General features: G+C 41.3%; 1 protein-coding gene across 1 annotated transcript in view; it reads right to left on the reverse strand.

Moving 5' to 3' along the window:
• Positions 1-435: 435 nt before the first annotated feature.
• The window catches only part of LOC119647974 (E3 ubiquitin-protein ligase AMFR-like), a 175,838-nt gene continuing 163,352 nt past the window's right edge, over positions 436-12,921 (reverse strand). Inside the window, exons 10-12 of the mRNA XM_038049346.1 lie at positions 9,140-9,635; positions 8,967-9,071; positions 436-1,390 (exon numbers count right to left, since the gene is read on the reverse strand). Of these exons, the coding sequence (XP_037905274.1) occupies positions 1,294-1,390; positions 8,967-9,071; positions 9,140-9,635 (698 nt within the window). The 3' untranslated portion in view covers positions 436-1,293. The remainder of the gene's footprint in view (positions 1,391-8,966; positions 9,072-9,139; positions 9,636-12,921) is intronic.

Raw genomic sequence — 12,921 nt, forward strand, 5'->3', positions numbered from 1 at the left:
GGAAAAATAAATGGAATATTACTTACTGCGTGGTTTTGGGTCGGTAGGACCTTCTACTTGCATACAATTTTCTGGCAGCATATCCACTTTTTTTCTTCTTTCTTTCTGCTTGTTACTTTCTCCGATGACAAAACCATGTAGCTTTTGCTCCTACGAAATTGTTATTCCATCCAGATACGTATTTCGGGAGCTACTCGCTTTAGCCCAAGTACTGATGAAGGGACTAAGTACCTTCCGAAATGTGTCTCTATATGGAATAAAAATGTTATAGGAGGAAATGGTGCGTGCTTCCATTTACAATTATTTTCATTTATCTTCATAAACATTCTTAAAAATCTTCTATTTTCCCTAAGAAACAACAAAGATTTCTGAAATATATGAAAAAGTATGAAAAATGTCTAAACTGAATTGGAAAATAAATGAAAAACCAAAAGATAACTTTCATACAAGGCATTAATCGTATAATTTAACGTAATATTATTTAGGAACACTATAAATTCATTATTATCAAATATTATTAAATTAATTTTGATGCGATAATATTCACAGGCACACAACTTCGACGGCTTCCTTTCTACAGCTTCGATTTGGTAAATTCAAAAGAAAGTAGAGAAGAAGAGCAGAATTACATTATTAGAAAGAAATCGTATAGCAAGAAGCGAACTAATAGCAAAAGGAAAACTAGTATAACATCGTAATTTTACAGTATAATGTGTATGTATCATGTATATGTCTTCATCTATAAACTGCAGTCTTTTCTTAACAAACAAAACAAAAATACATATAACGGACAGAAAAATAATATTAATTCGATAAAATTAAAAGCACTAAAAACTATTCATCAGATCAAGGACACGCACTAGACTCTCCTGTCTTCTTGATTCATGTAATTTATATGATAACCACTTATCGTAAAGTATCTTTTCACGAAAATTTCATAGATTGTGATTGTTGTTTCGACAATGATATGAGTAAAAAGTTAATTTCAACAGCTCATAATATAATGTACAAACAGTTGACACAAAGTTAAAGAGTAATTCGCTAGGATTTATTATTTTCATCTTCTTTGTCGTCCTCTTCTATTCTGCTTGATGTGAAGCATGCATTTTAATATTTCTTAGGAATTAAAACACAAAACAAAAAATAAACGATGAAAGTTTGACGATGCAATGACATTTTTGTTGAATGTTTGTTTTTGTGTAGATGATCATGTCCTTTAGCGTAATCATGTAGCTTGATTCATATCCAAACTGGGATCGGTGAGTGGTGAAGTGTGAGGTAGGGAGAATTTTTTTATTCGGGCGTGAGTTGCATGCTGGTTTTGCTACGATGCCGGACAACTTCGCTGGCTGGGGGTATGTTCAGTTCTGATTTGTTCTTTTCCATATATCTGAAATGGAAAAATTAAAATTTTACGTGAATTTTATTTTCTTCTTGGCTAGCATTGATAATATTTTCCAGGGAAGCAATTTAAGCTATTAAAAGTAAGTAAAAAGAGTACAATATTTCGTCGAGATCCTTGTACAACCTTTGGGAAATAAGCGTTTAATTTCGAAGGAAACTAGCAATCAACGAATTGCGCGGTTAAAGAGAAGACAAGCACATCCAAAACTTCTTGTACTACCAGCTGTACAAGCTTTAATCCGATGTTTGCTCACAGATGGCGTCAGTGAACGTATGAAGTTGCTATAAGCACGCCATATTTTTTTTAGTACGTCATTTGTCATCAATTATCAGTCCACATCATCAACAATTTCATGCAAAAACATATTTTTTCTCTTCAATAATCATATCCAGTTTTGTTCTATCCGAAACAACGTGCCGAGACTGGTTTCGTCGGTTCGAAGATGGCGATTTCGATCTGAGCGAGAAGGACCGTGAAAATCGGCCCAGGAAAGTTAAGGACCACGAATTGGACGCTCTTTAATACGAGGACGATACTCAAACAAATAAAATGCTCGTCAAGCAATTAGGTGTTTCTCAACAAACCGTTTCCATGCGTCTACGCCCAAAGGGTAAGGTTCAAAAGATCGAAAAACACATGCGAAATCGTGCTTGTCATACACAAAAGCAAGATGTTTTTGCATCGGATTGTGATCGGCGACGAAAAGTGGATTTATTTCGAGAATCCTAATTGAAAAAAATCGCGGGTTGATGCCGGCCAACCAACAACATCTTCTCCAAGACCAAATCGCTTCGAACGGAAGACGATGCTGTGCGTGTGGTGGGATCAGCGGGGTATTGTCTACTATGAACTGTTGGTGCTCAGAGGTGGCGGTGAGGAAGACGGCGCGGCAACCCTGTCGGCCAAACCGAAACCAAGTGGCCCAGGAGAACCTCCATAGTGGTGGCACCGGGAGACGCTGTACTCACTTTGGCTTGCCGGCCGTGATGCAGTAGGCGAATGCTCCAAAGGCTTAATCAAGGCGATCAGACCCGAGTCTGCACGGGGATTCATCTGAAGTGGCAATTTGGTCACGAAACCTTGTGGCGCGGCAGGATTCGCGGCATTCGAAATTCATTTCAACCTTACCAGGAGTATACTAGTACCATGGGAACCGGGATAGCTCCTGGACTCTCATACTTCGGATGAACTCCTGTTGTATGTGAGGACAGCTCAGTTGATTGCGGTTGGCCCCCTAGTGGGAGTTTTATGGGGGTTGCGGTTATGCTCAAGCGAGAAGAGACATTCGGGCCTCGGCGTGGTGTTGCGTTTCAACACGGGTGCCGTACTGCTTAGTTCGGTAGAGATTTAGGTAGGTCTTGCATTCACCCGTGTGAATGCTAAGTCATGCACTTGGTATAGACTGGTACCGTTGTTGCTTGTCTCAGATTGTCAGATTGTGGTCTTAAAGTCAATCCGCGCCTTAAAAATGGGGGATTAAGTCTCCACGACAGGTGCCCAAATAAAATACTCAACCACTCACTGTCAGCGCATCTGAAGTCGAGGAGGCAATAAAACGAATGAAATCGTAGTCCAAAAATAATGCTCATATATGAAAACAGACTTCACTAGAGTCATAAGTGACCATTTTCCAATTTTAATATTCTCTCAGGCGGGCAAAATCCAAAGCAAATGTCCACATAAGTGGGCAGAGGCAACGGGATGTTAGTCCTCAGCACTACACATCGTCCTGAATTTATGATGTTATTATCTCAACCAGCAATTTGAAAAAAATAATATCAGGCGATGGCGGCTTTACGGTTTCTTACCAGGGCAGAGGCAATTCGTCAGACGCTGCCTCACCTCTGCCCCGGGACCAGCGTGACCGAAGCGGCGCGCAGAAGTGAAGTGCTCCTTTATATAATTCGCAGAACACAACATGACTACGAATTATATTGAGCGCGTTCTGCGAATTATATAAAGGAGCACTTAACATCTGCTAGCCGCTTCGCTCACTCTGGTTCCAGGGCAGAGATGAGGTAGCGTCTGACGATTTATCTCTGCCCTGCTAAGAAACCGTAAAGTCGTCATCGCCTGCCATTTTTTTTTAAAGTTTGGGGGTTGGGCGCTAAGCGGAGGGTTCGTGGGCCAAAAAAATAGGGAGTAAGTTACTCCCCATTAGGTCCGGTCCGGCATTAAGTTGATGCGGACTTAGGACCCCACAATCCTCAAAAAAAATATTTTCAGCAACTTGACCCGAACGAACTTTCCGCCATCAGATGCTTTTGCGAAAACAAGCCTTTCCCAGCTAGCGAACCCCAAACGAAACGGCAAACGAAACATCTCTCAGATTAGATCGGTGGCTCGACCTTGATACTTTTTGATGATTACATTCGCCACTAAAACGCGATCATCCTTGATATTTATGTCTGTTGTCTTTAACAACAGGAACTGCAAGAACGTCACTTAGGCGCACATTAACTAATCCCTTAAATCCAGACTCTCAACTTCTAGAAAGTAATCTCCAGGATATCTACATATTACAAAAAACGGCACGGAATTTCTAAATGATCGCTACCCCCGTCCCAAACTTTCCAATCTGAGAAAGAATTCTCACCTTGTAACTAACCATTCCCGAATAGTCAGTCAAAATGGGCTGTTGACTTTACCTACCTAGTCAATATCAAAACAGTAGCAAAGTCCAGTAACCAGAGCAAGAACAAAAGTCGACCGGGCTGTAAAAAAAATCCAACAATTATCCCGGAAAGATACTTTACAACCATTGGTCCTTTTCTGTCCTTCCTGATAAACAATTGTTTGCTGAATGCTTACTTCCCTACGAATTGGAAGTGTACATAATCCTTATCTTTAAAGATAACAAGAATCCTCTCCTTTCTGATAGCTACAGGCTGTCCTGAGGAAAATTATATCCTCATTCACAGCTCTCGAGATGGACGGCAATCCCAAGTAAAAGTTTAACAACAACTGTTTTCTTTGTATAGTTCTTTATTGTCGACATCTCCAAAAACATCCCATCAAGATCCTGTCATACGCCGGCGATCTCATCGTTTACATTCTCACGAAGGATGTAGTACGTTACAAATCTGCCTAAATTCATATTTGACCGAGTTCATTCGCTTTATAAAATGCAAGACCATGGGAACAGAATGGACATTTTTTTCTTTTGACATCAAAAACGCATTTTTCAGGGACAATTCAAATCTCATTCCTACCAACCCCACGCTCATTCTTACCGTTAAAAAATGCGGACGACCGTGGGAATAGAATGAAGACGAATTTACGGAGGTCATATCAAACCAGATCCCCTACAATGCTTTTCAAACATGCATCGATGCTATCCTGGCCAGATAAGTGGTGAGATTCCGAGAACGAGGTCAACCGCATCCCCATTCCTTAATCGAGGAGGATTGATATCGACGAGGAAAATTACTCCCAATTCGTACAAGACCTCAATCACCTATAACAGAGGTAACAGTGGATGATTGACTGAAAGCCTTTGAAAGCTTGTAACACCGAATTCGCTCGGTCGTTCTTGAGGAAAGTAATGTCATGAAGCTTTCGGACGACTTGCTTATCGCCCCTGCTGGTAAAATAAGTTATGCTGCATAACACGTAGAGTCGCAGAATGGGAGGTTTAAGTTAGTAATTACCGCGAACACGGGTTTATTCGGTGACCACAATCAGAGCCCCGCCGTGAATAGCGTAGCCTATCTGAAGCCTCTTCCCCAATTAAAAGGTACGGCGCCCAAATTATACACCACAAATCTTCGCATTGAGCGCAAAACAAGCTTTGCCCGCGATATGGCCATAACTCTCACAACGGGGCCAATGGCAAATAACTGGACCGAAAGCACCTCAACTAACAATTTCATAGAGCATGTGGTGCCAGATAACCTCCGGTAAGGCATCGTCCCAAGAACCACTTCAAATGAGTCCCTTGCATACTCGGGTCTGATCGCACTCTTTGAATATTATATTGGCACTGCAATTTCTAGGAATGATTACCGTTCTTGGATTGGTTTCAATAGGCTGGCCCTACAGCACATACAGCTCACCTCACTATCGATTTATTGCTCGAAGTGTTCATAAATTGTTTAGTGTCGAAACACATGTATTTAAGACTGGCCACCACGATCGCCTGATCTGACTGCCCGGACCTATTTTGTGAGGATATTTGAAGCGGAAAGCACACATTGACCAGCTAACAACTCTCAGAGCCTTCAACAACAGCATTTGGCGAGAAATTGCAACGATACACGGCCATACGTAAATTCTTGGTGTATTTTTCTAATTATGTTAAAAAAATGCTTTATCAAATTTGGGAAACACTACCAATAACAAGTTATTGTTACCACAATGCATATAACAGTACCTAATTCCAGAAATACCAATGGCGGCTAGGACAATCTCAACGCAAACTGTCTCAAAGCTACTAGACATCGAATAATGCCGTTTAGGGATCTTGTATTGATACGCACGATCACTTCCCACAATATCATCTTCCTCCTAGAAGTGTGACTGAGGTCCCCGAACTGAATTCTTCAACAAATGAAAGGATCCTCAATCTGTACAGTAATATTCTCCATAATCGCCTGGCCAATATCTAGCTCATATGAAATACATACAGTGAACTATGTGAAACACCCTCTCAACCTCTCAACCTCTCTTAACGATATCTTACACCAAACATCTCCGTCTCTGCTAAAATCTGAAAAAAGAATTAGAATTCCTCTCAACCGAAAGTCTGCCATTGATGAATACTGTCTGAGAATTCAGCTTGACGAACCACCACTTTAGGAAGTAAAGCATGCTCTGTTTATTCGTCAATATCAAATGTCCCTCAGTAAGATAGTCCCAAACTTTATATATAAGTAACAATTTCAAGTTAAAATTCAGCAACAGCTCTCTTCTCCATATATTAGTCCACCTGGTACCCCACAAGATCTTGTTTTCTCCGTAAAACACTTGCGTTTTTCACAGCGCACATCCCTAAGACTATTCCCAATCACAGAAATCTTCTTCTTTTCCTTCAGCCTCTGTCCCGTTCATAAGCGGGGTCGGTTTTTCGTGATCGGTTTCACCATTTGGCTCGAATGCCTGATCTGGGTGCAATCTCAAGGCTTTCAAATCCCCATCCAACGTATCAAGCCACCGTTGTTTCAGCCTGCCTTTTGGTCGTTTACCATCGACTTCGATGTTCAGACCAATCTTGGCAAGTGAATTCTCGTTAGCACGAATTGCGTGACCATACCATCGAAGAAGACATCGATCGATACAACCCCATAACTATCGTAGATATCCTCATTTCGGATATGATCAAAACGTGTCACGCCACTAGTCCAACGCAACATCTTCGTCTCCATTACCGCAAGACGCCGTTCATTGTCTTTTATAGTCGGCCAACACTCAGAACCATAGAAAGCGACAGGACGGACGACATTGCGATAATTTTAGATTTGAGACGTTCGTTGATACGTCGATCACAAAGAACACCAGTTGCCCCTCCACGAAGGATATAGGATAATTCGTAAGCCTGCCAAAACAGTAGGGGAAACAAGTTGACTTCTCGGGAAATCTAGGAGGGAGTGAGAATATGTTGTCAGAAATCATCAACGATGGTGCATTCACGGTTTCACGGAGGGTTTTTTAGTAACTTAATATTAAGGCGAGCTTTACAGACACTTTACCAGATTCTCTAAAATGTCGAATGATTATTTTCCACAAGAATAGAATTAGGATAATTTCGAAACTGGTCTCGGATATCAAGAACATATCCCTTAGGCTCAATTCAATTGTCCTTCTATCTTTAAGCAAGTATAGGTCATCACAAATGCATTAAACCATGTAAACGACGCTTTCAACTCACTGCATCCTATCTTTTGTTTCAGTAAGCCTACACGTAAAAGATCAACACTTCCAGCTGTAAGCAGTCACTTAGATCTTTGATCACTTGCAGATTCATCTTGTATATTGATGCTCTTCGTAATATATGTAGAGCATTGGCCTAAAAGGAAGACCAATTTTGCTCCATTGAATCGACATATTTAAAAACGATAAAGGAAAGATCTTCCGCCAAATGCTTGACGTTACTACCAAGAAAGCTGCTAGCCACGCCTAAACCCCTTAATTAGTCAGAAGCGATTTAAACAACCGAAAAAAAGTGCTGGGAACTTAATGCTGGGATCACAAGAAAAAAATTTGAATCTAAAGACAAGACTTAGAACTTTTAACGAACCATAAAGATGAGGGAGATGATTTCACTTGCTCTTCAATTAAACAGACTCTCGTTATCAATAGTCCCTTTATGTTATTTAGCCTTTGTCCTATTCGATACCGGGAACAACCCATCTGGTTGGCACTTAAATGTTGGCGGGTTAGCAGTCAATTTCGCCGTCATTCTTTGGGCTTTTGTGATAGCTCAGCCCCATAGTCCATAGTGTGGTCTTTGTGGCCATCGCCACTTATAAGGTACAGCTGACCCAAGAGTCAAAGTCAACAAATCATCGTTATTCCGTTCAACAGCGGTGGAAATTTATGTCGTCCGATACCTTGAATCGTTTATACAAACCATTTTCTTCTCTGCAATCGAAATTACTCGCGGTAGCAACAGAACAATGCTGAAAAGCTTCATAATTTGGGCCTGAATTTACGTCTGAACCTAATCTTCTTGTGGCTACGTAATTTTTTGACTGTTAGCTCTGGTGAGCCAACAAAGGGTCTGTATCGCTGTCTGCCTGACTTCAAATAATGAAAATTACAATTTCTTATTAACCTGTGAAGAACATCTTTTTCCTCCCATCTATATTTAGACAAATGTCTTTATTTGCATGAAATATCCATTGAACTGTTTCTGGTTTTAGAAACAGCAGATTCGGCTGATGATGATGGCAAAGAGTGTAAAAACAGAAGGTCGTTCTATTGCTAGAATGCAATAAATTTGTTATCATCATCAGATACACCAGTTTGATTTGCAAAAACTTGAACTTGTAGAGAAAGATTCCGAGTCAAAATACTGAAACTAGTTTTTAGTGACAAATTCAAATATTATTCCATGGCCACGAATTGGAGGTAGCAAAAAGTTGAGATAGGTTTGTAAGAAAGTTGATATATTTTGTCTGATGGAAATGGACATTTAATATATTGATGAATACGAATTGGAACGGACTTTTCAATATTCTAAGGTCATATTGTTTAGTAGAAGTTGCGCAACAAAATTCTGTGCCAAGTTGAAGTCAAGGTCTGTGACCTGCAAATTTGGTAGGTTTTCATCAAATGGAGGAAAGAGGTGCACGGAGTTTTGCAACATTTTATTTAGAAATGTAAAGCGTGTGAGCTTTGGTTTAGGTTCAATATTGAATACAGAAAAAAATGGAGGAAACAGTTGGTTTGCTTCAAGATAGAATTGACGGATGGAAAACCAACTGAGACTAAATTGCGTTGCCTTTCTCCAATATAGAAGGGTCGAAGCTTCTCCTGCTGAGTGTTCGGTCTCTAGGATTGAAAGCCACTCAATCTTTCGCATTTATACATTTATATTCGGCAGTTAAGGGGCTCATCTTACCTTTTTCGAGCTTGTGACAAAAGTATCTCTTTCCTTCGTTGCAAGATCTTTTCTCTTTCTGAAGAACTTTTTGAGAATCGATCGCCTAATGGGATGTCTTCGAAACTAGAAAGAAAATTACAATTCGAACATTCAAAATTTCTCGAAGCTTATCCGGAAAAATCAAAACATACCTATCATCCCTTAATAAGTCGTTTTGGTTTCCAAAAATATTGGAATTTCTCTCGATTTCGTAGCCACTCTCAACTGAGCTCGAGCTATTTGTATCCTGCATACTATTGAAATCAGGACTTGCATAGTATTCATTTGCTGAATTCGCCCCATATGAAGATGAGGCACTGTCTCGATCATTTACATTATTCCCATTACTTGTACTTGGTGCGTTGGCCATTTCTTGAAAGTCATCCTCCTGGAATTCTTGTAATCTCGCTGGTATGTTGAGACGACCCTCCAAAATGTTGTGAATTGTAATCTCAATTGAACGGGATAATTGTAAATCGGCAATTATAACTGAAAGTGGATAGCGTGGAAACATTTCCTGTACTTGTCGTGCCATATTGCGGATTTGTGAGGTATGTGTGGTCGTGGGAATTGGCTCAGGTCGAAGAACTGTGTTTATATTTGTTACTTCCACGGAGAAATTGGGAAGCCATGAAACATATCGTGATCCTGAAATGTAAAAGAATAATTATTATTATGTTGTACGATGTTTGGACAACCGGTTCGAATGTAACTACGAAAGGCTATAAAAAAACTAATTTGGATTCCCAAATGGGCGCAGATTGTTAAATTTAATAAAAGTGATAGATCATTAGTTGATGCTTCATCTCCAGGTCCTCTGTTGACTGCGGTTATTGTGATAGATTTGACATCGAAAACACTAAAAACAGATTTCCTGTGCATCTTTGATTCTGAAGTACAAGGCCAACTGTACACGGTGCATCCCATAAGTTTTAAGCCGATCAAAAAAAGGGAAAACCAAAAACCGTCAGACCCTACTGGGTAACATCTCGATTAAAAGAGGATTCTGAAAATTACAAAACAAAAAATATCGCGGAAAATCCATTGGGAACGAGCTTTCGGGAATTTGAAGGAAATGGAAAATTTTCCTGAACCCCGGGTCAAAAAAATGATGAAAAATCGAAAATCGTCGGCGATACCTCGATCGAAAGAGGAGCCGCATCAGATTCCGAAAATGCAAAAATATTGATGCCACTCTGCCGGAAACGCCAGATATTGCGGAAAATCCAATACGAGTAAGCCCTCACGAAAGCGAAGAAAATGGAAAATTTTGCTGAACCCCGGGTTGAAAAAATGATGAAAAATCGAGAATCGCCGAATTTCCACGGGGAAATCGATCGAAAGAGGAGGCGTCTCCGATGCAGAAAATGCTAAAATATTGATGGGAACGCGAGATATCGCGGAAAATTCATTAGGAGCAGGTCCGAGGGAAATCGAAGAAAATGCAAAATTTTGCTGAACCCCGGGTCGAAAGAATGACGAAAAATCGAAAATCGTCACATTTCAGTGGGCGATACCCCGATCGAAAGAGGAGGCGCCCCGCTGCCGGGAATGCAAGATGTCGCGGAAAATCCATTGGGAACGAGTTTTCGGGAAATCGAAGAAAATGGAAAAGTTTCCTGAACCCTGGGTCGAAAAAACGATGAAAAATCGACAATCGTCGGATTTCCATGGGGGATACCTCGATAGAAATAGGAACCGCCCCACATCCCGAAAATGAAACAATTTTGATGCGACGCTACCGGAAACGCGAAACATCGCGGAAAATCCAATGGGAGCGAGCCCCCGGGAAATCGAAGAAAATGGAAAATTTTGCTGAACCCCGGGTTGAAAAAATGATGAAAAATGGAAAACCGTCGGATTTCCGTGCGTGAAAAATGGAAAACCGTCGAATTTCCGTGGGTGATACCTCGATCGAAAGAGGAGTCGTCCCAGATTCGAAAAATGCTACGCTGGCGGGGACGCGAGATATCGGGGAAAATCCACTGGGCCTGAGCCTGAGGAAAATCGAAGAAAATGGAAAATTTTGCTGAACCCCAGATCGGGTATAGTCCGGATATTTCAAGGCCTATAGGATGAGGATGGGCACACCTTTGCTGCAAACGGATTAGGTGGTAGAGTTAAGATCGCATGCGCTCAAAAGGTAGATGAGAGTGTAAGTGACAGCTTAGATGGAACGAATGTGAGAAAAGTCTGTTCACATATGAGAACGTGAAATATGTGCCTGCCTGCAGAAGTTCAATCGTGGACTTCGGGCTCGAGATGGGTCTCCTTCTGACAGGCCATGGCAGCCTGAATCAATTTCTCTTCTCACGGCACCTTGCCTCCAGTCAGGGTTGTGTGGGATGGATTTAGACGACTGGTTTCATTTCCTCTTGTGTCTCTCCAGGATAGAGAGAACATGGTTGTTCACCTAGTGAACGGTATCTATAATTTAAGCCAGGACCATGCCAGCAGTGATATGCTTTGAGGCGCTAATGCATACACGAATGTTGCCTGACGGAGGGAGTTCCTCGACGCTGCTTCATCTGCAGTATGGCTGGTGAATGGCTATAGTGGTTGTGGTGGACAGCCAACAATTCCATGTGTTTTGCGTTAGTGTTGTCTTTTGATGTGTTAAAAATAGGGACCAATGGTTTTGTCTAGGGCAGAGGCAACTCATCAGACGCTGCCTCACCTCTGGCCTGGGAGCAGCGTGTCTGTAAGTGGCAACAGATGGAAAACGCTCCTTCATATATTCGGTTTCGTCCGCCTCTGCTCTGAACGAAACCGTTGGTCCCTATTTTTGAATGCTCGGGTACCATGCCCCAAACGGGGGATCCGTTGACCAAGGAACGTGAGAGGAAGTTGCTCTCCATTTGGTCCGGTCCAACATCAAGTGGATGTGGAATTGGGATCCCTCACTATCCTAAACAAGTCTTATGTGTTGTTTTGTAGACAGAGCGGTAGTTGACTGAGAGCGAAGGTTTCATTACGGTTCTCTGTACCAGGCCAATTCCAGGCAACCCACTGGGGAATGCCGTCCCCATATACTCGAGGAGACTAATCAGACCCGATTCTGCAATGGGATTCATTTGAAATGGTTCTTTCCAAGAAGCTTGAGCGGAGGTTATTCAGTGCTGTGAAAATCATGCCCACAGTGCATGTTTTCTCACTTTTTGAAAAGATAAAGTTTGCAGATGTTTGTTTGGTTCTGTCAGGAACAGGAGCATTTTTTCCGGATAATGGTTGGGATTTTGTTAAGGTCGGTCGGCTTTTTATTTTTAATAATAATAATAATCGTTGGCACAACAATCCATATTGGATCAGGGCCTTGAAGTGTGTTAGAGCACTTCATTCAAGACCGTAACGGTACACTACAGAACACTGTAGGAGGCAATGTGGTCAGTATTACGCTCGCCCGAGATTATTACCCTGATTTGACTCAGGTACTCATTCACAGCTGAGTCGACTGGTATCCGACGTCAAATCACGTTACAAATCCCACCTTCCGTACGTTTACGTTTTATTTTTGCTCTGTTTAATAGACTTTGCCACTGTTTTGGAATTCATTGATGGGAAAGAGCCAGTGAGTCTGGTTAGAAGCATTAGATGCTGAAACAACTCACTTTGAATAATTGTTCGGGAGTGGTTTGTATACAAAATGAGAATCCTTTTATGGATTGAAAAATCCGATAGGATATCTTGGAGGACGTTATTTGGAAGGGATTTTGCGGAAGTCGAATTTGGGAGCCTGAATTTAAGGAATTATATGATGGGGCGCCAATTAACCTGTTTGTAGTGAAATATTGTTAGAAATGGTGAGCAAATGGCCTGCCGTGGGAGATCCTAACCAGTTTCAAAAAAACGGGGAAATGTTTGGCTGAGAATTAGCGTCCATGTTCCTACTTATCGGAAAATGGCACAGGCCATGGCCACCGATCTAATCTGGGGA

Source organism: Hermetia illucens, chromosome 2 (assembly GCF_905115235.1).
Source record: "Hermetia illucens chromosome 2, iHerIll2.2.curated.20191125, whole genome shotgun sequence".
In the NCBI taxonomy this organism is placed as follows: Eukaryota; Metazoa; Arthropoda; class Insecta; order Diptera; family Stratiomyidae; genus Hermetia; species Hermetia illucens.